The sequence below is a fragment of the Astatotilapia calliptera genome, chromosome 10, assembly GCF_900246225.1.
Source record: "Astatotilapia calliptera chromosome 10, fAstCal1.2, whole genome shotgun sequence".
NCBI classification, from domain to species: Eukaryota; Metazoa; Chordata; class Actinopteri; order Cichliformes; family Cichlidae; genus Astatotilapia; species Astatotilapia calliptera.
Genome location: NC_039311.1, coordinates 11,070,449 through 11,096,196, shown reverse-complemented (window position 1 = coordinate 11,096,196; position 25,748 = coordinate 11,070,449). Strand labels below are relative to the sequence as shown.

General features: G+C 41.9%; 3 protein-coding genes across 4 annotated transcripts in view; all 3 read left to right on the top strand.

Annotated features, from left to right (window-relative positions):
• The first annotated feature begins 52 nt into the window (after positions 1–52).
• Positions 53–2,677, top strand: c10h11orf54 (chromosome 10 C11orf54 homolog). Its single transcript, XM_026182467.1, has 8 exons — positions 53–195; positions 274–372; positions 530–603; positions 690–791; positions 924–1,100; positions 1,321–1,470; positions 1,557–1,673; positions 1,808–2,677. The coding sequence occupies exons 1-8, from the start codon at positions 129–131 to the stop codon at positions 1,979–1,981; spliced, it is 960 nt and encodes a 319-aa protein (XP_026038252.1). The 5' UTR covers positions 53–128; the 3' UTR covers positions 1,982–2,677.
• Positions 2,678–3,596: 919 nt separating this feature from the next.
• akap10 (A kinase (PRKA) anchor protein 10) lies at positions 3,597–19,432 on the top strand. The gene is made up of 15 exons (XM_026182511.1): positions 3,597–3,833; positions 6,534–6,581; positions 7,541–7,720; positions 10,912–11,403; positions 12,904–13,002; positions 13,541–13,625; positions 13,779–13,902; positions 14,238–14,374; positions 16,259–16,403; positions 16,759–16,926; positions 17,164–17,273; positions 17,675–17,757; positions 18,194–18,246; positions 18,395–18,487; positions 18,576–19,432. Exons 1-15 carry the CDS (start codon positions 3,812–3,814, stop codon positions 18,579–18,581), a joined length of 1,845 nt encoding a protein of 614 aa, XP_026038296.1. The 5' UTR covers positions 3,597–3,811; the 3' UTR covers positions 18,582–19,432.
• Positions 19,433–20,318: 886 nt separating this feature from the next.
• The window catches only part of lhfpl7 (LHFPL tetraspan subfamily member 7), a 126,542-nt gene continuing 121,112 nt past the window's right edge, over positions 20,319–25,748 (top strand). Inside the window, exons 1-2 of one of the 2 annotated variants that reach the window (XM_026181157.1) lie at positions 20,319–20,337; positions 21,482–21,981. In XM_026181157.1, the coding sequence (XP_026036942.1) occupies positions 21,628–21,981 (354 nt within the window). In that variant the 5' untranslated portion in view covers positions 20,319–20,337; positions 21,482–21,627. Of the gene's footprint in view, positions 20,338–21,210; positions 21,982–25,748 lie in introns of those variants that run through there. The other variant, XM_026181156.1, reaches the window with a different exon arrangement.

The window sequence follows — 25,748 nt, the reverse complement described above, 5'->3', positions numbered from 1 at the left end:
GGGAGGGTTATCATCTTGTTCTTATTTACTCTTTGTTTGAAGTTAACCCTGGTCCTGTCCGCTTTTTCTTATCCACTTTCCCTGCACCTCTAAACTGTATCCCAGCGCGCGCACTCTCAGGTGGATCTATGGCAGACATCAGCAAAACCGAGAAGGTTCAGCTGCACGCCCCAGATCTAGAAGAGCTGCGTGGCGGTAAGCTCTGATATATAAGCGCAAAGTTGTGCATGCGTGTTCATGTGACTCGGCGCTAATGAAGGTGTTTGGTTGCAGTATTACAAGCAGGACTGGAAACCAACTTTGCTGAAGTTCAAGTGAGTGTTGTGGAGTGTCCGGATCTCACCAAAGAACCCTTCCAGTTTCCTGTCAAAGGTAGGAGCCTATCAAGAACACAAGTGTGATTAAAAACGAATGCATATGCATTTTGGTCAATTTAAAACACTTCATAAAACATGCATATGAGTGGGGATGAGCTTCATTTGCAGACTGCGTATCAGAAACGTATCTTAATTTCGCCTGTACCCTGCAGGCTTGTGTGGAAGCCCTCGCATCACTGATGTTGGTGGTGTGCCATATCTGGTGCCTCTGGTCAGAAAGGAAAAGGTAGGTTTTAAAATAAAAGAATTGCATTGAGAAACTTTAATGAAAAGTTTTGCTAAAGCATATTCAGCATCTTCTTCTACTGTCAGGAATACAACATGAACACTGTATCAAAGGAGCTGGAACTTCCAGGCGCTTTCATCCTCGGTGCAGCAGCTGCTCCCAATAGAATAGTTGGAATGAACGCAGAGGTGAATTGCCTTCCTTCTAATTCAAAGTGCTTCACTCAGCAAATGACCTCAGTATAAACTAGCTGTCATTATAATCTTGAAAGGGCAGTTTGGTACGGCAGCAGTCAGTGGAATGAATGTTCTTGTCCACAGCTGATGCCTCTGGTTCTGACCGAGGCAGGGGGAAGGCCCGCAGTGAACAGCAGCTACTTCTCCTCCATCAGCCCAGCTGATGACCAGTGTCTGCTAGAAAAATACAGCGACAAGTTCACAGACTGCAACTTTGGGCTGCTGGGAAATCTGTATGCTTGCGAAGGGAAACCTGGAAGGGTAATCAGTCATAGCCTTTTAAAAAATGCACTCTCATCCTGATTTGGCTTTTGGAAAATAACGAACTAGTTATACTTAAACATAATTATCTGTAAGTTAATAACATTGCTGATGTTGTTTTGCGTGAACTTTAGCCCCATTTAATGAGAGAATAAACATTAACAAGAGTTGTGTGCCTAAACATGCTGAGTTGGTAGTCTTCACCCGTGTGCCTCTGCAGGTCATAGAGGTTCAGGCAAAGAGGAGAACAGGAAGTCACAGTCTGGTGACGGCCTTGCGGACGAGCCTTGAAGCTCATTACCCTGATAAAAGTCTGGCCCTGGGAGGCACCTTCATCATCCAGAAAGGGAAGGCTAAAATCCACATCATGGTAAATAGTGGACATGACACAGAGCATGTTACAGACTGCTGCTGGCACAGCCACGTGCTTTGATTTGTTTCCTTGCCTGTCAACAGCCAAGAGAGTTCTCAGTCTGCCCCCTCAACACCAACGATGACGTCAACAACTGGCTCAAGCACTTTGAGGTCAGCGCTCCACTCATCTGCCAGTCGGTGCTCGTATCCAGAGACCCTGTAAGTTAAAGCCAATAGACTCACACCTCAGCGTGATGCAGAAATATAAAAAGATCTGGTTATAGTTTTATTACCTGATTACGGTGTTTTTGTTCAGTAGGCTTCTTTGTAATGTCCGCCTGGTTGCTTTGCAGGGCCTGGACCTGCGTGTGGAACACACCCACTGCTTCAGTCACCACGGAGAAGGTGGCCACTACTACATAGACACTACACCTGACAGTGTGGAGTATCTGGGCTATTTCATGCCTGCAGAGTTTGTCTACCGCATCGACAGGCCGAAGGAGACCCACGGTGTCGGACGAGATTAAAAAACTGCATAAAACATGTTGGCAGCACAGAATCTTCTGATAATCTAAACTGAGGCGACTCATTGATTCATTTAAAGCACGTTACATTTCACACATAAAAAAGTCACTGCACATGAATCAATAAAATAAAATAAAAGAATCCCAATGAAGTGATCTGAATTGTGTGAAGGAAAAAAAAAGGTGGACAGTGACATCACAACGCTGACGTACTTTGGACCTTGGCCTACATTAATGCTTGCTGACTCTACTGCAATCAAAAAGGTTGTGCAACGTGTTGCAGGCTAGACTGTTGCAGTAGGTAAAGCTTCTTAGAGAAAGCTAGCTTTTTAAAAACCTCTGTGGCCAACCTGCCCACACCCTGGATTCACTTATTTGTATGATTAGGCCTCTTGTGGGTGTGTGCACAATGTGCTTGATTAATATCCACCTCACATCGCTTTCTTATACTTCCACTTGCTGAAACAGGGTAGAATAGCAGTGCTGGTGCTTAGAAAGACCAGTGGTGTAAGCGTATAACTGTGTACACCTAACCAGTGATATTGTTTTAAAGTAAATCAGATTTTAGTGTTTTAAATCCATCTTGTGGCATTTCAAATAAATCTTTCCTCAGTGGAAAACTGTCACAGCAAAACCGATGGAAAGATGTGTTACTTGTAAAAAACTTTGTCATTTAATTAATAAACTAAGACAATGATTTTCTTCTGAGTGGCTTTTTTTTTAAATGTGTGTTGTAAAATAACTATATATTCTGTTTGGTAAGGTTCAAGTAAGCTGTGGGAAAGGCTGAACTGATTTTCTGTTGGTACCAAGGGGTCAAAGTGTGCCAAGGAAATATCCCTCACACCATGGCACCAGCCTCAACCACTGAGACAAATAAGGATAGATGCATGTTTTTATGTTGTCTACATGAAACTTTGACCCTACCATTCGAAAGTTGCATCACTAAACATTCATCACCAGGCCACGTTTTTCTAATCTTCTATAGCCCAGTTTTCATTAGCCGGTGCAAACTGTAGGCCCTCTTTGCTTTTTTTAACAGACAAATGTGATACGTGGTGTGGTTGTCCACTGCTTAGTCCATCTGCTTCAAGGTTCAACGTGTGTTCGAAGATGCTCTTCTGCATACCTCGATTGTAACAAGACAGTTAAATCACCTTTCTTCCCTATTCTCATGTTCTGTTGGAACTTCAGCAACCATGTCTTTGTGTCTGAATGAATTACATTGCTACCGTCTGATTGGGTGATAGTAGAACTTTGAGGCTTTCTAAATGTTTCCCCCTAGTATTTGGGGAAACCTTTTGGAAGGAACGTTTAAGAAATTTTCCCTAAAGGCTGTTTAAAGGTTCTTGTACAGCTACGTGTATAGCCAACAGGCATACAGGCTTTTAATATTATCTGTTTCACTGTGGGCATACCATGTTTCCAAATTAATAATTAAATTAATTTGTTTTTATATTTCTTTTATTTAAAAAAAATTGAATACTTCTATTAAAATGTAAAAACCAAATCACTTATCAAAGGTGACTTTTATAGCTTTAATATTCTTCACGTTCAAAGAGCGCCCTCTGCTGACCAACGCAGGCGGTACACCATTTCCCACAATGCTGCTGCCGCACCAGCCCGGAAGTGAGACGTTTATTGACAATATGGCTGCCGAACTGGGTTTCGGATTTGCAGAAATATTTTAATTGACAGCGGTAGCCGTGGCTGCGACAATAACCCGTTTCCAGCTCAGGAGTGTACGCGACAGTTGCATTTGAATGAAGACAACCGCGAATCCACGGGATGGTGTCAGTGAGCTGAGGAAACGTCCAGAGTGTGAATCCCGTCATGTCGTTTTTCAAGAGGAAAGGTGAGGAAAAAGCTCCCGCTGAAGGCTGCAACGTCGACGGTAGCTAGCGCCGCGGAGAGGGGTGCCCGATAATATGTGACTGATGAGGTTGTCGGTGCATAAATTAGCCGTGTAAACTGAGGCGTTTGAGGGAATACGTTTCCTCCTTTGCCGCTGCTCCTTACTGCTTTTACATGATTAGCTTAGCGCTGGCCTCACTGCCCCCCCCCCCCCCTTCCTGATTTATCTAACTTCATGTTAGCCGGGGTGGCATTGAATCCACCACAGAAACCTGCCACAAGTCTACATCAACGCCTTCCTGTATGCAGACATAATTCAGGGCTTCTAGAGCATCAAAGGAACACTGTTATCTGCTCCAAAGCAACGCTTGTGTCGAAATGTTCAATAGCAGCTAGCTAGCTCTGTTGAGGTATTTTCATACATACTTAACAAGCAAGATATGTCAGAAATATTACCGGTGACAGGTTGTGTCTCAGTCAGAGCTGTTAATTATCAAAAGGACACACGTTTCCTGTAACACATTTGGCTGTAGAGAACCTGGAGTTGGCTAATGCTAATTTTCAGTCACTATTGAGTAGAACCTAGATGGGCTGGGCCTGCGTTTTTCTATATTTTTTTTGAACACAACGTGACAATGAATTTCAGTTCAAAGCCCCACAGTTCAACCTCTTTTGTGGTCATTGTGAAGGCTGGAGTCACACTGACAGGCGTCTTTTGTGTCTGATCTGCATCTTTTTTTTTAAAGTGGGTGGGCAAAATGTCAGATTCGCCACCACCTACAAATGAGCCCTTCTCTGAAACCCTGTCAACCAAACTGAAAATTATAACATTAAGGGGGATAGAGTAGGTGTAGCAAATACATTTGGAAAAGTAAGAAAGGACTTTATTTTTCTGCTGCACCATCCTACAACAGGTGACAACAGGTTTGTCTGACGCTTTTGATAGAAATCACACAATAAGAAAAAATATATAAAGGCCAGAGAGGCCATTAATAATGGAGTCAATAGAGCTCCCGTCTCATTTCCTTGGGAAGCCACCATAATAACTTCACTGCTGAAACTAGCCTGCGGTTTGGTATCCCCTAAAGATTAGTGGTTTTTCCTGGTGGCAGTGACAGTGACTAAAACAGCTGACACAGCAGATCACCAAAATGAGGAAATATAGACTTCACTTATCCATACCCAGAATGCTGCTCAGGATTGACAGGAAGTGAATTTGTTCCCTGTTAGGAGGAAGAATTTCAATGCCAAAAAAAGAGGAAGTGAAAGTTTTACTATTAAATTTGAATGCAATTTTCCACTAAGTCCCAGGCACTCTGTTCATACATTATTGTACGTTTTCTTTGTAGTTATTAAAGGTTTATTATTTTATGTAACTAGTTTTTCTTAATAGTAGCATCCATTTCACCAACCTGTCATTGTCCTGTAATAACATTTACATTAACATTACGTAAAAGCATTACTTCACTGTAGTTATTTGCATCATTGTGTTTTAGTCCAGTTGTGTAAAAATGACTGGGGTCCAGGCTTTTTAAAAACCATGTCGCTTCTCTGTGGCAGACAGCCTGTCGGTCTCAGCCAACATTGACTCTTGGTTGATACACACACACTCAGATATGGCTCCATCCCAAATGTCTCACATAAAGAGCATCTTCAGCTCCATTTGTTCAGGCCTCCCGGTCCATTTTGTCATGTCACTGCTTGAAACGGTCGCTTGGCCCAACCAAACTGCTTCATCCGGAGATATGAGTGTAGGGTCACTCTGATGAATGGTTGCCACTATGTCTGCCAGCATGCACTCATTCCCCTGCAGGGTGCACACATCATTCTTTTTGGTTAATTTGACAGCTGCAGGGCTTTGGAATGGCTTCACATATCTGCTGTATTATATGCACTGTGTATTTTTCCGGGACAATCAGTAAATCTTGGTGACCTTCAGGTGTAAACTAGCATACAGTCATTTGAAGGAAAACCAGAACTGATAGACCAAGGTCACAAATTGTAGGACTCTAGTATAAAAGCCCTGACTGTCTGCACGCTGTAAAGCAGTGATTCTCAAACTGCGGTCATAGAGGCCGTGGATGACCATGGAATAATCTGAAGTTGAATGAGCTTAATTCATGTGGGGAAAGTAAGCAAAAAGATTGCTGATGATGCTCTTTGGAGCTTTTAAAAAAAATAATTAATAATTGATTTAGAACTGTGGGGTCTGTCCTACAAACTCTTTATCTTTGGAAGTGGAGGATGCTGGGAAAAGTTTGCGAATGACTGTGGTATATAAAGCAGGATGGACATTGTTTTCACATTTTAGAACCCAGTTTCGAGGTTTAACCCACATCTGTCAGCAGCAGTGTGGCCAGGTGGAGGAAAGCATATGTAAGGGCTAATTAACTATTAACACAGACTAACTCCACACAGTGTGAAACGACATTGCCATGATAACGACTAACAATGTTGTTTTTTTTTTGCCTTTTCAGTAGTTTTCAGTTCTGCAGATATCATTAAGCAGCCTTTCTTAGAAGTCTGTATTAGAGTTCAACAAGTGTTACAGAATCGTTGTTGTGGGAAACGCATCCCCACCACACGACATCAACCCCTCAGTGAAATCTCATGTATTGATTCTTCACCCTCCCCGTATTATGATTCAGAACACTGCTTGCTTCTCCATTTCCAACCACTGCTCTCATCTTTCTCCCCACAGCCAAAAGCAAAGAACCTGAGAAAGGGACAGACGCTAAAGTCAATAGAGGTGAGTTCCTCTTTACTCTTGTGAGGTTATGGAAGGTTTGGTAGTTGTTGAAATGACACAGCTGTGTTTGGTGGCAATATAAGCACAAATATCCAGTGGTGTTGTTGTTTTGTTTGTTTTTTTTAATGTTTTTTGTGTTTTTTGATGCGCTTGTGTACCCTCGCCCACTTTGAGCTGACTTGGAAAAAAGTGCATCTCTGATTGCTCCGCCAGCAACATTACAGGATGGTCTTGAAATGTATAACAGGATTACGTTTCCTCAAAGAAGGGCTTAGACTGTATTTAAAAGTTTGAAATGAATTCGCAGATCCAAAGCAACAGCAGCAGTCGGAAAGCTTGAGCTTAATTAAACGTGAAAAGCAAATCATTTACTTTGGCTTCATCCACTTCAAGCCACTTAAATTTTGTAATTACATTTCTAGAAATTATTATAACCTCTAGATGGCAAGTAGAGACAAACATGTGATGTGAATGCAAATAAATGGTTGCATTTATTATGTAATTGTAAGCCTTTTTCCTTCCTCTGGCTTTCCCTTATTCTTGAGGTTTGGCTGTGGAAAAACTGTTCTTATGTGGTGTTAAAAAGGTCTTAAATGATCACAGCTGAAAGATTCATAACTCTTTCCTTTGGTTTTTCTCTATCTTTAATCAGTGCTGGTTAAACTGTCTCGCGGACAGAAGCTGTAGCCTCTAGCTGCTAACAAAGCTCACAGCGCACAGTGAAACAAACACTGAGCAGTCTGTCTTCTCAAGCATCTGCCACAGCCTGAGGCTTTGTGTACACTAATAATAATAATAATAATAACTATGAGCTTTTCCAGAAACTCTCACTAAAAGGACCCTTTCTTACAAATCACACTGTTGTCACACATTCAGGCCACTCAGAACATCAATGCTATTATATTCTTTTTCTTCTTTTAACTAAATTCTGTTTTCTCTCTTTCATCTTGTGCTCACAGCTCCAACCAGCCCTCAATCTCCAGGACTGAGGAACCACCATGCCATCCAGGAAGCTGCTGGGCCGAGCCACGTGGCCATCAGCGCCATCTCGGCCAACATGGACTCCTTTGCCCGCGGTCGCACCGCCATCCTCAAGAAGCAGCCGAGCCACATGGAAGCGGCGCACTTTGGAGATCTCGGTACAGAAGCTGCACTCATGAGCTTTTGCATCGTTTCCAATGATTGCAGAAAAACACCCAGAATAATATTTAGCTATAAAACGTTGTAGATTCAGAATCACAGAGACAGAATTTATTTTGGGTTTCTTTGAGTTTGATCCAGATGCAGGTTTGTTGTCCCTCTTTGGTTACAGTTATTAATATGTGTATATATAAGGATTCATTTATTTAGTCTGTGACCTTTGCGACAGTTTGAGTTATAACATGCTGCACACTTTGAAGGACCTCTCTGCTGTTCTGTACTTATTTGAATGCAATTTGGTTAAACCGGAGTTTTCCTCAGAAATGAATGCAAAAGGAAACAAGCATTAAGACTGACTTTGTTAACTTGCTCAGAAATTGTTTCCTTATCCCAGAGTTCAAAGTGAAGTTTCCTGGTTATATCGAGTTTCATACATAAAGAAACTTTTCTTAGTCATATATTACAAATAAAAGCAGACACGATCTCTCATTTAGGTGCTGAAACTGGAGATATGAAGCCTTTGTCTTTGAAAAGTAATTATACATTATTAAAGATAATTAATGTGTTGTTATTTGATAGATTAATTAACTGGTTCACAAAGGGTTCACATTGGATGTACTGAAACCAATACAGAAAAGCTCTGACAATCAAGAAAAACACTGCATAGAAAATAAATACAGTTTTTTAATAGGCTGTCAAAATTCAAAGGTAATTACAGCTGTCGTAAGCTCCTGTTTCTGGTGTTACAGCGATAGTACGCCTCTTGCGTCACTACAAGAGCAGAAACATCCTATTGTCTTATGCAAGTGGCAGTATTCCCTCATTAATCCTGTGAGCCACTCACTGGGCTACATGTATCAGGTATCGCGAGCACCCAAACATTCCTGTCAGCGTAAGGTTGGCCTTATCTTCTCAGGCAGTGACGTGAGGGCGAAAAATACTCTATAATTAGATTCTGTGTACGCTCCCCGGATGTCATGATATGGAGCGGTGAGCATTCACTGTAGTGACAGGAACTGTACGAGCAGGTGGGGCGTGCCGGACGGAGGTGGAGGAACCTGTGCTGCAGCTTAGACGACAAATTCTCAAAGAGACTTGCTGGGCAGTGGTGATTTCTGGTCTGTGGTTTCAACAGACTGGAGAAGAAAAGGAAGGAAGCATTAATGAGGGTGCGTCTAGGAGGCAGAGAGGCGCAGTTTCACAGTTGGATTGAGGCTTTGTGGCTTCTGAAGGCAGGGGCCATGAGGTTTTTTTTGTTTTGTTTTCTTTGCTAGTGTTTAAAATATAAAACAGGTACCACTATGACTGAAATTCAAAGTCATTCTAACAGACATTGAATTACTGTGAAAAGGTTGCAAATGAAACAGGAGCCTTTGATTATCCCGCCGTAGATGCCGGACTAGTTGCTGTGATTTCTAACAGCTTTCGGTGTTAAGGTGGCCGTGACTGTGTGATCTTTAAGAATCTAAAGAGGCTGACGAAAAGCACCACACACTGCGTGACACATCTTGAAGCACCATCTTGTTTTCAAAGAGCAAACTTAACACTGCCAAACTTCAGCCCACGCTTCAGACTAACTACAGCTGATGTGATTCAAAATCCCGCAAGACAGTCGGGTGTCTAGTCAGGATGGATAATAGAGCACTCAGTTTGCTTAAACAGTCTCCCTTTGAAGCATTATTTAGCCAGATTACATCGACAGTCACTTCAGTTGCACATTAATGCAAATAACTAATGAGCTGGTCAGATGGGGTGCATTTAGGCATATAGACAACTGGCTGAAGTTCAAACTGAGCACCACAATGGGAAAGAAAGTTGAATTGAAGACTTTGAACGTGGCTTGTGATTTTTGGCAGGCTGATGTGAAGATTTTGAGAAACTGCTGATCTGCTGGGATTTTTCCAAACAACCATCTCAAGGGTCAAAAAAAGAGTTGATATCCAGAGAGCAGCAGTTCTCTGGGTAAAATGCCTTGTTTATGTCAGAGGACAGTGGAGAATGGCCTGACTGCTTTGAGATGACAGTAACTCAAATAACCACTTGTTACAACTGAGGTATGCGGAAGAGTGTCTCTGAGCAGATAAGCTAGAGTAGCTGAAGATCACGCTGGGTGCTACTTTCATCAGCTAAGAACAGGAAACTGAGGCTACGATTCACAGAGGCTCACCAAAGTTGGACAAAGGAAGATTGGAAAAACATAGCCTGGCCTGATTAGTCTCGGTTTCTGCTGATGCATTCAATTGGTAGGGTCACACAGTATGGTGTAAACAGCATTAAAGCGTGGATCTATCCTTTCATCAATGGGGCCAGCTGGTGGTAGTGTAATTGTGTGGGAGATTTTTGTTTCATGGTGACCTTTGAGATGTGGTGGAATGGAAAATTCACATCTAGGATGTGTAGTTGGCAGCATCTGTGTGATTCTATCATGTTGATATGGACCAAAATCTCTGAGTAATGTTTCCAGAATACCTGTAGACTCAGATTGGAGTTTGGAGCATGGTGGGATTGTACAGTCAAAGGTTGCTGTGGATGCCCCTGTAGTTGCTGACCACTTAATCCACGCATGACTGAAAGTATGGACAGGACACACAGATGTGTGCCTGTGACGCACGGTTGTGAAAATTTTGTCTGTGTTAAATCATCTGTTGCATAGTCTAGGACCAACTCCAGACAGAGAATGAGCTGGAAATTCACAAACCTTCAAAACAAATATCCAGGAGTTAGAATTCCCATCACGGCGCCCTTCAGCCAGGACCAAATGTTCAGAGAGAGCTGAACACAGAAAATCCTCTTTTTATCTTTCATTTCATGTTGCAGCTCCCATCAATATAGTGTGCACGTTACCTTTGAAGGTTGATGCTGTAAATAAGAATGTAGCCCACAGTCTGTTATTAAACTTGAGCACTTGAGTGAGTAATGTGTGTTCAAAGACAGTGTAAATCTCATTGTCATTTAAACGGAAGTGTTTAACAATGGATGGAATTTCTGCTGTTGTGAGTCTTTAAAAGCAGGCATTAAAGTGTATGCTGTGTAAATAGCATAAAGTAAATATCAGTGATTAAGATTTAATTTGTAGTATAAAGATGACGTAAGTTTTATCATTAATGAATGCACCTAAGTTGCCTGTTAATAAATGTGTTGTTGCTAAAATTTTACAGTTGAATCAATGAATTATGCTCTGATGTTCCAGGTCACTCCAGTGTGAACTATCAGCCCCAGGAGACGCGCTCTCGCATGTCCAAGACGGTTGAGCAGGCCCTTCAGGACAATGTCGCGATACCGCACTTCATGCATTTCATGGAACTACGAGGTGCAGACCACCTGGTTCGGTTCTGGCTGGAGGCTGAGAGGTTCCGCTCCACCAGCTGGTCACGTGTTAGAGCGCATAGTCTAAACTCTGTCAAACACAGCTCCTTGGCCGAGCCGGTCCCCGCGTCTCCAGACGGTTCAGAGCTCTCAGAACTCACCCAGAAAAAGCCCAATGTCCTTGCACGGCACAGTAACAGCGAAGGCTCTACAGTTCAGACTCAGCAGCGGGACTCATCCAGCACAGAAGCAGGCGCGAGACCCAGTACGCCTCGAACAGCAACACCCAGCAGGCAGCCACCCTCCAGGTCGGGGACCCCCCTAAAGGTGCAGTCAAGCAGCACCCTGCGCGACCTCTCTGACACACTCATGAAAAGTGAGTCGCCTTTAAACACCTTTTTATCTTTACATTTGTTGTCTTGTTTACAGGTTTTTAACTTTCTTTGTGGATTCTATATTTTGACAGGGGAAATTATTTATTATTTTGATGGCCAACCAATCACTTTTCAGTATACTGAGAAATCTTCGTAAATGGCAGCTTTCCTATTTGTCTAAGATTGAAGACCTTAATGTGGATTTGTCAGATCTGTCCAGTACATTTCCTGATGCCGCCCCTCCCTGAGCCTGGTTCTGCTGGAGGTTTCTTCCTGTTAAAGGGAGATTTTTCCTTCCCACTGTTACCAAGTCCTTGCTCAGAGGAGGTCATTTAATTGTTGGTATTTTCTTTGTATTATTGTAGAATCTTTACTTTGCAATGTAAAGGGCCTTAAAGCAACTGCTGTTGGGATTTGACACTATATAAATAAAACTGAATTGTATCCTTTGATGCTGTGGCAAAATTGGTACATCAGTAAACTGAAAATGCTACAGTGACCTGTAATGGAAGTGGACACCGAACTGTGTCAGGAGAATGGGGTTGGCGCATTGTGCAAACTTGTCCTTTCTCACGTGTAGCTTATGGCAGGAGAAAATTCAGAAACTTCAGAGACATTCTCAGTTCTGTGAATACTCACTTTGGTTTAGGCTAGGGTGCTGCACACAGGACATCCACTCACTTTCCATGATGTCAACAAACCGTTATCTGCTCTGATCTCACACGCACCGTCTCAGACATCACACAGACTTTGTAGAAGGAGCTGACAGCTTTAAGACTGGTTACTGTCCTTGTGTGTTCTTGCATGCAGTTCTTTGATTAATGTCAAAGATGGTACAGGGCTGCAGTGGATGAAAATGGCTTTACATTAGAGCACTGATTTCCAAGGTGTTGGCTGGGACCCCCTAGTGGGTCTTGAAGTTATTGCAGGTGGGCCATCACAGATACTTTACAATTTGAAAACTTGTATTTTAGTTTAGAATTAGCATAAATAATTAGGTTACTTTATTTAAAACTAATAAGTTTTGAAATTAACACAATTTCACAAAGAAGAAAACATGTTATCTTGGTATTGTGTTTTCACATTTTCAGTCTTGCTTAAATTTGTAAATGGTGCCATTAGGCATTTTTCTGAAGAGCTCGGGATGAAACAGCAGGTCTGTGTGAGGTCACATTGGTCACCACATTAGAGGTTTGAGTGGCATTCTTAAGCGTCCTCTTCGTCCGCACTGGTTTAATGACATTGTGTGAGCATGATTAGTGCCCTCAGCTGTTTATTTTCATGACCCAGCTTGTGAAAATTTCATAAAAGCAGTGGGTGGAATTGTACACTTGGTTTTTACCATGACGGAACGAGACCAGCAGCCTGAAACAATTTCACTGTGTGCACAGGCAAAGACATGTGGGCATTAGATTGATGCATTAATTGGTAATTCAGACTGACCACCTGGAGGAAGAGCTTTACTTGAGCATCAGTTGAGAGATAATTTGTGTGTTTTGCAGGTATAGAAAAAGATGCTGTTACTATCTTCACCAAGTACATCTCTCCAGATGCTGTGAGGCCCATCCCCATCACAGAACAGATCAGAAATGACATAGTTGGTAAGACCACAGATGTTGTCTCTCTATTTTTAATACAGCACATTATGGTCCATCTGTTCAAAAAGTGTGTGTGTGTTTGTGTGTGCGTGTGCGCGCAAGTGTCCTCACAAACAGCTTCTTCCTCTGGGCCATTCGGACTGTATGTTCTGTCCACTATGCCCCCACACCCCACCCCTGCCCATCCACTTCACTAATCTGAGCCATGGTCTGAGTAACCCCCATCACTCAGGCCACTCGCATACAGACTCGACTCAGACCAAGTATTTTCTTTGCACTACTTCCAAGCACTTTGCAACTTGTTCTCCAGTGTGTGCCTTTCTCTTGATTTGTATCAGTCTCTCTTTATGGTACATATTTCTCCTATTTGCTATTTATTCATGCTGTCTACCATTTACTCCTGCACAGTTGGTGTGGAGCATCCACAATTTCGTTGTACATGTACAATGACAATAAAGGGTTATTCTATTCTGCAGTAAGTCTTCTATTTTAAATGTGATCCTGGTGTGTGACAATATCCGCTCTCTTCTGTTTTGTGTAGCTAAGATTTGTGGAGAAGATGGCATGGTGGACCCAAACTGCTTTGTCATTGCACAGTCGGTAGCCTTCGCTATCTTGGAGCAACAGTGAGTTTCTGTCCATTCATTTCCAAGAGCAGTTAATATTCGCAGCACGTTTTGACGTTAAGATTAAAGCCCGCCCCGTGCCCCGTGTCGTTTCGCCATCCTGTCTTCCACATTGCTGCACTATTCACCTCCCACCTGCTTTCTGATTTCCAGGCACTTTAGCGAATTCCTGCGGAGCCATCATTTCTGTAAATACCAGATTGAAGTGTTGACTAGTGGCTCTGTGTTCTTGGCTGACATCTTGTTCTGTGAGTCAGCTCTTTTCTACTTCTCTGAGGTGAGTGGTGCTACTGGTTCCTCAAACATGATTTATTTGTACCTGATCATTACACATTTCCACACTGTTTCAGTTAGAAGAATGACAGTTTTCTAGCTATAACACACAGAGTCTGTGCCTCCTCTTTGCTCTGTACACCTTTCCATACAGACAGGAAACTAAACTGAAGACAGTAAACACAAGAAACCCGTAGATGCTCCTGTTACAGTGTCACTGATATGATACAAAACTCCATCCACAAAGAAAGAGTAAACATTTAACAAAAGATGTCCTGTCAGCATATACACAGTGAGGTTCACTAGAATTTTCTCTCTTCTTTGTTTTCCTTCTCATAGTTCATGGAAAAGGAAGAAGCAATGAATGTACTGCAGTTCTGGTTGGCGGCAGACAACTTCCAGAACCAGCTAGCAGCTAAAAAGGGCCAATATGATGGCCAGGAGGCTCAAAATGATGCCATGATTCTCTACGACAAGTAGGTCCTCTGTCTGTGGTTGTAAGATGTTATTGTGTCTGATTTAACCAGTTACTTTTTCTAAAAGTGTGGAGATTGACTTTATTGTTGGAAGTTGCTGTCATGTTGAGGTCATTCTTTCTTTTGAGTTTGAGAATATAATTGTAGGAGGAAAGTAATCTAAGACTCTTTCAGTGTTTTCTTTTGTTAAAAGGTTGCTCCTCTTTGTTTCCTTCGTCATTCATTTTCAGTCCAGATTTCACCTAAATCTATCAAGTTATCATCAAATATGAGTTTTAAGAGTAGTGTGCGCTCAGTAACGGTGTTTCATTGAAGACCTTCATTCCTGGTGTGATTAAATCGGTGTGTTTTTATCTTTGGGTACATTATTTGGTGATCAGTGACAGTGAATCAGCAGCAGTGTGTCTGCACACGGTCAGGTTGAAGGAGGGTTCAGCTGTACTTGTGTCTTTGTCTGACTAGTCTGGAGTACACTCTGCCTGCTAGCCTTGTAAGCCTAAAATTATAAAACTAGTATTTGAAGCTTATTAAATTATTTCTGTTTTGTTATTTTAAAGTGAAGTCTTTGGACCATTTTCTATTTACACATGTGAGAGGAAGCTTTACATCTAGTGGAGCTGCTGCTGACAGTAGGTGGGGCAAGTTGTGGGAGCATGCAAATGCCATTACAAAACAAATTTTAGTAGTCAAACAAACATTTAACTTATTTCAAGACCAAACATATTCAGATTTTCCGATTTGGGTATGTTTGTACTGAGATCCTGAGCTTTAAAATTGAAAGTTTACAGAAAAGTTTGCTGATGGTAGTTAAACTGTGATATGCAAACGGCAGTAATGTCTCCACGCAATGTTTCAGACACGGTTGATGTCACGTTAGTTTGGAACTGACTCAATGTAAAAGTTCAGTAAATGAGAATGTTATATAGGCTAGCAACTAATCTTTTCCACTTGTTGCCAAAAAAAGGCCACAGTGATGACAAACGGCAATTTGATTTGGATATTTCGCCAATGGGATCGGCTGTATTGTCCAATTCAGCAACTTGCTAGCACACACATTCTCTTGGACATGTAGTGGTTTCAGAGTTCACCAGTGGCGTATTTTATTTAGCAGAACAAAATCTCGGAAGCTCATATTTATCTTTGACCTAATTTCAGGCATCTTCACAAAAACAAACCACATATAAATAGTCCTAAATTCAAAAATCCTAACACATTTCCAGGTATTACGATTCGTTCCTGCAACACGGTTCTCATAAAACTAACACAGGCAGTTGTCAGACAACCTAACATATTGACCTAAGATTACAGACCTAGACTTTGGTTTAACTGGAATTGTGGGGCATAAGGAAGAGGCTGACATCATCTGTTGAAATACGAAAAAATTAATTATTGAAGATCTTTGTCTTTCTTAGACTTTATGTACTGCACTCTACTTGGCATTTATGAAGATTAGTCTGTCAGCCATGAAGAATTGAGATGTTTTAATGTGTTGGTTGATATTCAGTGGAGGCTTTCCACCAGGCTCACAGTAAGTTAAACTGTGCAGATAGTTTGTTTCTCTTAGTTAAGGATGAGAAGGTAAAAGTCCAGTAATTCATCTATAGTGAGATGACAGTAGTGGAATCTTGCACTTTCCTCCTCTTAGCTTCAACTTTGTCATATTTGCTGGGAGCTATTTTGCTTGAATTGTAATTATTTTTCTTCATAAATGTCACCTTTTTGCACACTAATTAGTTTACAGCGTCACGCTAAATCATCTGCGCTTTATAGAGTAAGATTTAAAAGTCTTGAGGTTTTGTCTGAATTGTTCAGTTTTGATTAATATCTTAAAAAAATGGCGCCCTTTTCTGAAGCTCTTTGCATATTCTTCTATTATCCCTTCAGGTATTTCTCACTCCAGGCTACCAACCCTCTGGGCTTCGGTGACTCTGTGCGGATGGAGATAGAGTCAAATATCTGCAGAGAGGGAGGGCCACTGCCTGACTGTTTCACCACTCCACTCAGACAGGCTTGGACAACCATGGAGAAGGTCAGATCATCTGATAGAAAAACACGACAAGGTCTCGGTGTTTAATAGAGGTTTTCTCCTAAGGATAAAGGGATGATGAAAATGAAACACTAGAAGAGAAGCATGTGAAGGCCTTATTTAATTAGGTTTGTGAATTGAATAGGATCCTCCATAAAGGTTTTTTTGTTGCAAGTCACTGACAAATCGTCCCATTACACCACTGATAAATGCTTCTGGTTTTGGTTAATGAAAGGAAAGCTGAAAACTGTTGTTAGAACATAAAGGTCAGAAGGGAATCTCTGTAACTTGTGCCCAGAAATATATCAGAAAGCTCATTAATTTCTCCCAGAGTTCACCCTGCTTTGCATTCGTTCAGGTCTACATGCCAGGTTTCCTGTCCAGCAACCTTTACTACAAATACCTGAGTGACCTCATCAATTCAGTGCGGGCCGATGAGTTTGTGAATGTCAGCACTCCAGGTCAGGGCGGACCGATGGACAACGACCGCTCAAGTTCAAATGTCAGCGAGAGTTCTCACACTCAGGTGACCCACACCTTCAGCCCCTGCAGGGATGTCTGCTGACATTTAGACCTGTCCCGCCTCATTACACGGATAATAAAGATATTTTTATTAATGTCAAATGTTCATGACCATTCATGTCATTTAGTCTTACACAACAAAACAATGTAGGGATGGAGATATAACGATGCCAAATAACATTTTATATAAGTGCTATCTGTAATGCTGCTAAAAATGCTGTTCATGGTCTGTTCACTGCAGCAAAGTGCCAGAAAGGCAGCAATCAAAATCCTTAAAAACTTTGACGAGGCGATAACGGTGGACGTTGCCAGCCTGGACCCTGAGACCCTGTACCAGCGGCCGTACGCTGGGTGAGTGTTTGTGCCTCTATCCAGTGACAGAAAATGTTAATCTTTTCAAAGATTAACTGTTGCTTGATTCATGGTTTTGTGTTTCCTTGCTGTTACCTTCGCTTTTCTCTCCTTTTATGTTCCTTTGATTGCTGTTTGGATTTAGTGCTTGTACGTGTTTTGTTGTTATTGACTCCGTCGTAGGGTTTTATGAGCGTGCTTTGAAAAATCATGTGCAGAAATAAATCAAGAGAATGATCTTATTGAAAGACAGAAGTTTAGTCTGGGAGATTTGCTTTTATCCCCTTGCTGAAATTACAGTTGTTGAAGGGCTTACGCACACCCTCACACCAGTGCTGGGATGGTGTGTGTTTGTGTGCGGATGTGCCTGAGGCTCCGTTTTGTCCTGTTTGTCTTCTCAGAAGGATGACATTTGGGAAAGTGAATGAGCTGGGCCAGTTTATCAGGGAGGCAGAGCCAGAGCCGGATGTGAAGAAATCCAAAGGTATGATACGGTCACACTTCTCTCACCCTACACTCTGTCATATTTTTATCTGCTTTCTCCTTGCCATGAAAGTCATGAATATAAATCTCATCTTCTTCCTATAGCGCATAGTGCTCTGAAATATTTAGCAACTTTTCCCTTATTATAGATTATAAAAAAACAAAACAAAAACAGCTTCACTACTTTCCGGGTCCAGCGGGATAAAAATCTTAGCTTATTAGAGTGCCGTCTATAGGATTAGAACAGGGTATGACAAACTGACTTCTTACTGATTAAATATTATTCATGTGTTAATGAAGGAACTGGAGATTAATTACTTAATGACTTAACTTTGATAATCCTTCTAAAATGCTAAGATTAGCCTTCAGTTTTTAGCCATGTTAATGATTTCTGCTTAGCAATGAAGTCATCTTGTCTTCTCACTCCTCTCACTTAGGTTCCATATTTTCTCAAGCCATGAAGAAATGGGTCCAAGGCACCTCGGATGAGGTGAGATTGCACTATGCTGAGTTATCATAAATGATTAAATAGCTCGAAGCCCATAGCAGTGCTTTCTCAGTGGTGTGTATAAAACGTCACATTATACCAGTCCATTAAAGAATATAAATAGAATGCATTGTGTGCACTGTGACCAAAGGCCCAGGAGGAGATGGCGTGGCAGATTGCCAAGATGATTGTCAACGACGTTGTTCACCAGTCAAACCACGACAGCCCCGGCAAGGCCACCAAGGTACGCAACCACACTCAGCAGTCTCATTCCTGCGTGCATGTGGGATAACTGCAGGTTCTCTTAAGTGTCTTTTTCTGTCTGTCTGCAGTTATGACCCCACTGAGGAGCCAAAGGACTGTCACTCCCTACAGATTCTGGCCAAGCCAGTGATAAACAGTACACAGAGTTCACACTGCAATGAACTGCATTACTCTGAGAAAGAACAAGGCATTTTATCACTTCTCCAACCACCAGGTGTGCATGTGTGCGTGTGTGTGTGTTCGTGTAGCTGAGAGCTTGGATGAGTGATTGTTCACACTTGGGCTAATAGAAAACTTGAAGTACATCATTGTTCCACTCTTCCTGCTCCATAACACTATAAAGGTACACGTGTTGAGAGTAAAGCAAAGTGCATCAGACTGGAGGAAGGAAACTTTTGGCATTACCAGGAGAAGCTGCAGCATGTCAGTCAACACTCTCACTTTTGTCTTATCTCGGACCTTCGGAGGATGCAACAATAGCAACGTTTTGTTCACTACTTGATGACACACCTCCCCACGCTTTTTATAACCATTCCTTGTTTTTACATGAACTTCTGTCTTTTGGTCAGCCGCTTAAAGGGTTGTTGGTTTGGAACGTTGTACAGTTTTTGCATACGCTTCCATGAGGCTGCCCAGAGAGGCATTGCCAGCTGTTTACTGGTGTTAGCTGATGTAGCTTTACTTGTTTGGTACTGTACAACATCTGGAAATGTTACAGTGAAGAAGAGTGGATTCAGTTCTTGGACTTGTGGACCTTCTGTATAAATATCCTGGCACCTTTACAGCGCATAGAAGAAAATACTCCCAGTTTTGTTGGAAAACTCCAAAACTCCTCGTCCTAAATGTTCTGTGTATAAATATCTATTTAGATTTCTGGTTTACCCCAAATATTAATGTTAATTTTTTATGGTGATTGCTGATTTTTTTTTTTTCTTTTTTTTTTGTTGTTTTTTTTTTTTTTATATGTCACTGAAACAGACTTCAGTGATGAGCAGACTGTTTAACTGGATGGTGAAATAAATGATTTTTTAAAAAAGTTTTTTTTGAGCCTTACCAAGATGTGGATAAGAACCAGAACAGACTCTTGGTACTATGTACCACTAATGACATCTATGTGTACTTAATCTATAATATATTTAAATTGTGTTTGATTTAAATACATATATTATGAAACTTTGTCTGTCTGTCAATTATTTTTTCTTCCGCTGACATAATTTGACTACATTAATGTTAAAATGTGGGAAAAGATAGCCAATCCTTGTGCCAACACCCATAGACAGTTATCACCTCTGACCAGGTGGGGGCAATGTTGAATATGCTGTTATGTTTAGGGTAAAACTAGAAACGAGGTGATGTATTTTTTTCTTCCTCTATTAGGAGGCATTCTGATTTTTATTATAACATGTCCAGGAAAATGCAACAATTAAAAACTATAAACTACAGCTGAAGGGGCTCAAAAAATAGCCTGTTAGTGCAGCATTTCATATCTTTAATTCATTTTAGTAGTGGATCTTATTGGTGGTTAATCACATAGAGTTAAGTCGAAGATAAAAATCAGCGTGAAACAGGCTCTCATGTTGTCTGGGGAAATAAACTTTACAGATGCTTCCTGGCCAGTCCACGGCACGGTCTGCAGGCGGTTTAAGAAGATCTTGTGGAATGAAAACTTGCACGTGCAGAGGCAACGCCCACCTCAAATACACAAAACCCCCTCCCCTCCTCAGCTCTGACCGGTAGGGGGGTTGTTATGGTAACTGAGGGACAGAGTCCTGTTACCTTGCGTCAAGAAGTAACTACAATGACCACCTTCAGACTATATGAATGCTCAGGGTCAGTTTGACGGGAAATAAAATGTGCCTGAGACCGAAAATATTTCATAATATTATTCACTGTTTTATTATAATTTTGTGTGGTGCACAGAAAATAAAGTACAAGGCGCATTTTATTCAGCTACCTGCAGACAGACGGCTTTTAGGCAAGTTAAGGAAACAAAAGCATCGGAAATGAAGCGCTCTCCCTTCAAAATAAAATCAGTATTAAGCTATCAGTCTGAAACTTGGCATCATTTGGCGTCGTGTTCCTAAAATTAGCACAAGGACATGTACATTTTATACCTATTTAGGTCGTGCTATTTTCTATCAAAATTTATCATTTCATAAAAGCTCTGGAAAATGCGTCCATTTGTATATGACGCATAGTAATTTTGTCTCCTCTGTTGCACTCTAAAAAATATATGAGACTAATGAGATAATTATATGGTGTTTGACGTACGATGTTTTGTACCCTTCTATAAAGTTTGGATATTTATAAAATACACATAAATGAATAAATAAATAATGTAACCACACATTTTCACATGTAATCCCTACTTAATGTCCAAAAACACTACATTTTCCAACTAATATAGCATACCTTAAGATACCATCCTTTGGGGTACCTTTTTTCAACAGGCTCTGTGTAAGTCATTCACCATAGTGAATAATTAAATGTTTAAATATCGTGTAGCGCCCTTTTAGTTTGAACTGTTTAAAATAATTTATTGCTTTACAATAAATACAATTATTAATTCATTACAGAATAAAATCTGTACGACCGCCTCAAACTTTGTCGCCTCTTTTCTAAGCATGACTTTGAAAGTCTTAACCGGAAGTCTCCCTATTAACCTGCGGTAGCTCGACGCCGTTCACGCGGACTCGTCCTGAAAAGTCCGGAGCTTCCCGTGTTGAGGCGCAGGGAGTATCGGAGGAGAGCGGCGGCTGCAGCAAATGTCTGGTCTCTGAGTTGGTGAAGTCCTCCACCTGCACTGCTATGACAGCTGCGCATCCAGTGTTGGGTGTGCCAAACATCTCCAGAGTCAGATTTGAGCTTTGTACCAGCATAAGTGTGGGCGCGGATGACTTGACTTTATTGTATAACCATCACTCACCACAATTCTCTTAGTGTGTTTTTTTCTTTTCTTTTCTTTTTCCCCCAGACCAGATGTTTTGGGGAGTCTCACAGCTGCTGTTGCGGATGCCCAGTGACTGTAATTATTTTTTAGTTTTAGTTTTTGCTGATGTAGTGCTGGTCAGGAGGCTGAGGCTGAAGTTGAAGTGCCGCTCTTGAAGGCGTGAGCTCCAAATGCATTCGCTCCTGGGCCGGGAGAAGAAAGAAGAAGAAGCAGGGTTTGGGATTGATCTGACTCTGTCTCCGGGCTTTCTGCCCCAAGCTGCTACCATGTTCAGCTGTGTGGGCTGCTTCTGGGTGCTCCTGTCCTCCGTTCTGGTCGCCGTCTGCAGTTTCAGCTTCATATCCCCTGCTTGGATTGTTAAGGATCAGCTAAGGAGCAACCAGCATCACCACCAGCACAACAACAAGGACTCCGTGAGCTTCGGCTTGCTGTGGCACTGCTCGGAGTCTCTGGATCACATGTACCGGTGCTACACCTTCGGGGGACTAGGCAAATTTGCAGAGATCCCCTCCAGCTCCTGGCAGGTAGTTACCTATACACACCCATGACCGTCACATGTGGATGGATGAGAGCATGAGGGGCATCAAGTGGGTAGGGCAAGATATGGCACTGAATGGAAGAAGCAGCCAAGAATAAATGCGAATATACAGACCTATTACCAAGCAGCAAAGCAAGAGGATTACATCTGTTTGATTATCTAAGATTCAGGAAAAGTGCTTCAGATTTTAGACAACAAGATTTGAATCAAAAATTGGTCTTACAGAAACTAGTTTTTGTTTTGAACATACTGGTTTACATTCCTTGTTGTAACATATCATTTCCTGCTTTCAAAAAAGGTCACTTCATATTTTAGCAATTTTGTCAGATGAACAAAGGTGTAGTGACTCCAAAAGGCACTTGTGCCACTGTAAACTGAACAATACTATAAGACTAAGATGCTCCTGACTCAGTCCTCACAAAAAAGCCCACATTTGGGATGATGCTGTGCTTTTCAGTGAGGAGGACGATGCATCATACAGAGCAGCATCTGCAGCACAGCATGCCAGACACACATCAAAGCTGTGAAAGTGGCACCAGGTTGGCAGGCTGCTCACTCATCAGGGCTCCCCACTAGCAGGAATTTCAATTTTGTCTCACTTCATAAAATTGAACCTGGTATAGCAACTGTGAAAGTGGACCACATGTATGATGCTAAAGCTGTGCAACTCTGTGCACCATCAATAACAACCCTGCAGACTAAACAACCCTACTTTGTGATACTTTGCAATGTGCAAATGTGACTCTTTTCATTACTGGACACACCCATTTTATTACACACATCCACTTTACTGGACAACACAGACACATAGCCAGTGTACCGAAAGAAATCCACTTTACTGCATGTCACACCCACTTTACTACACACGCTCACTAGAGCTATTTTACTGCAGTGACAACTGTACTATATAACACGTCCACTTTACTAAACACACATCCAATTTAATAAACGAGCAATCACTTTACTGCACAACAGGTCAACTTTACTATGCACACTGACTTTACAGTGGGCGATCGTGGCTCAAGAGTTGGGAGTTCGCCTTGTAATCGGAAGGTTGCCGGTTCGAGCCCCGGCTTGGACAGTCTCGGTCGTTGTGTCCTTGGGCAAGACACCTCACCCGTTGCCTACTGGTGGTGGTCAGAGGGCCCGGTGGCGCCAGTGTCCGGCAGCCTCGCCTCTGTCAGTGTGCCCCAGGGTGGCTGTGGCTACAATGTATCTTGCCATCACCAGTGTGTGAATGTGTGCGTGAATGGGTGGATGACTGGATATGTAAAGCGCTTTGGGGTCCTTAGGGACTAGTAAAGCGCTATATAAATACAGGCCATTTACCATTTACAAGACACACAGCTATTTCACTGGAAGAAATCGACTTCACTGTGTGTGTGTGCATAAGACAACCACTCTACTATATGGCACACATACTTTACTAAATACAAATCCAATTTAATAAACAAACATCCACTTCGCCACTTTACTGTATAACATATCCATTTTACTACACATATAGCCAATTTAATACAAAAAGTCTGCTTTACTGTATGACACACCCACTTTACCATATGACAAATGTACCTTTCCACACACATATCTACTTTACTTCACATACACCCACTTTACTGCATGGCTCCCACTTTACTGCGCAAACTTTACTATACACAACCAATTAAATACACAAACATCCACTTTTCCGCATGACACACCCACTTTACTGTACAACATATCCTGAACACACACATCCATTTTAATGCAAGACACACCCACTCTAGACATATCCCCATTTTACTGCAAGAAATCCACTTTACTGCATGACGCACCAACTCAACTGTATCGCACACCTACATCGCCTCACGCACACATCCAATTTAATACACAAATATCTACTTTACTGCATGACACATCCACTCTACCTTATGACAGATACTCTTTGCATCCACTTTACTGCACACACATTCACTTTACAACACAGCTCTTTCCTTCGGCATTGTTCCAACAAAATAACTGGTTATTATTGTTCTGTTTTTGGCTGGATTGCAACAGTGTGACTGACTGACTGAGTGATACATCATCGAGGGGGCTGAGTGTTAACCCTTGTCCATAAATCCATTTGGTTGCACATCACTTCAACTGTTGGTCACTAGTGGATATCCAGTTGTCAAGTACCCCTCTAACATATTTAGTCCGCCTTTATATGGCAGTCAGTGATTTTCCCTACTTCCACTCCAGTCACTTCATTAACTTTACTAAAAAATGAGATCGGTTTAAAATCTGTACACTACCTTGTTACTTACCAATGGTTACTTTCCCTGTCTTGTCTACAAGTCAATTCATTTTATTGACATGTCATGTTGCCCTCTAGCTGCCACATTGCAGTCAGTGAGACTCTTCCTTTTCTTTGTAGATTCCCCTGGAGAGTTTCCCCACTGGCCATTGGTCTTTTACAATACGTCAGAGCAAACAGTGGATTTGATTTTAGCAGACCTCTGTCAATGGTGCACATGTGAAGCATTTATTTCTATAAATTGTAGCTTGATGAAGTTCTGCATGTGAAAGTCTTGCACATGCTTCACCATGCACCAACACAAGAATATACTCAGCCTGTACTGGGGCAATATATTTTTAAAGAAAATATATGTGCTCGCTATAGCAAAAACAATTGGCCTGTAATAGTCTTGTATCTGGGATGCAAGTTGTGGTATAATATCATTACTTTCTGGAGGGATCCTGTTTGTACCCCCTCCTCTCTTAGCCCTGCACCTTCCTACTGAAAACTACAGTATACCAGCCACCTCTGGAGTTATGATTTATTTATGAAGGGGAATTAGCATTTGAAAGGGAGATATTAATAAGTGCTGCCTGTGTGATTCTAGCTCATCTGCAAAGGAGAGTAGAGTCTAATGTCTTGTTTTTTTTTTCATGGGGAAGCATAGGTGTGAACGGCAAAGACTGGAATCACTCATTGGGATCTCTGTATGTATGTTTCATTACATTTATACTGAGATGTGTCCCTAGATGAATTAAAGTGTGGTAAACTGCATTTAAGGCTCATTTGGCTAAAATCAGCAGCAATTTAGCCAGTTAGCCAGTTGCCACTGCTTTAATTAGTGTCCTCCCGGTTATGAGCTCTTCCTCAAGTGCGTTAGTGAGTGTGGGCTGATGGAGCTCGTTCCCTGTGCAGAAATACATGTGTTAGTCCAGTGGTGAACCTGAGCGCATGATATGCTCCCATGGCCATTAATAAAGGTGAAGGGGCCATTAAGTTTTCATCAGAGCCACTTTATTATTCCAGCACTCCTCACTGATGAGTGCATCATTTCTCTGATGCCTTTCATTTTCAGCTTGTCAACAACAAAACATCCAGAATGTGCTTAGGGTGCCAACACTGTACACAGGTGGGGCAGGCCACTCACCCACATGCTACTAGCTCCCCTCTTTCTTTGTTTACATAGAAGCAGGCAAGTATCACCGTACACTGAGCTCTGTTACATCCATCAGAGTGGAAGACAGTGCTCTGGGTTTGCTCTGAAAAGTCACTCTGAGCCCTGCGGATGCTGTGAGAGTGAACCAGAAGAGTATGAGGACAGGACAGGGGAAGAGGTGGGGGAGGAGGAGGCTCCTTGAAAGGCTGGCCTACTTGTGCTGTAGTTTCTGTGGGCTTTTCTGTTGTCACTCCACGTTGTCAAAAGCTTTTCGCTTTGCTTGGCGCTGCTGAGCTCCAGTGCTGCTGGCGCTCAGGAAAAAAAGAGCTGGAGGCCA

Bases quoted from the DNA above. Each gene is read 5' to 3' on its own strand.
- c10h11orf54 (XM_026182467.1), top strand. From the start codon at position 129: ATGGCAGACATCAGCAAAACCGAGAAGGTTCAGCTGCACGCCCCAGAT. The intron at 373-529 runs GTAGGAGCCTAT...TGTACCCTGCAG, and splicing joins CTTCCAGTTTCCTGTCAAAG to GCTTGTGTGGAAGCCCTCGC. The intron at 792-923 runs GTGAATTGCCTT...TCTTGTCCACAG, and splicing joins TAGTTGGAATGAACGCAGAG to CTGATGCCTCTGGTTCTGAC.
- akap10 (XM_026182511.1), top strand. From the start codon at position 3,812: ATGTCGTTTTTCAAGAGGAAAG. The intron at 7,721-10,911 runs GTACAGAAGCTG...CTGATGTTCCAG, and splicing joins GGCGCACTTTGGAGATCTCG to GTCACTCCAGTGTGAACTAT. The intron at 18,247-18,394 runs GTGAGATTGCAC...CTGTGACCAAAG, and splicing joins TCCAAGGCACCTCGGATGAG to GCCCAGGAGGAGATGGCGTG.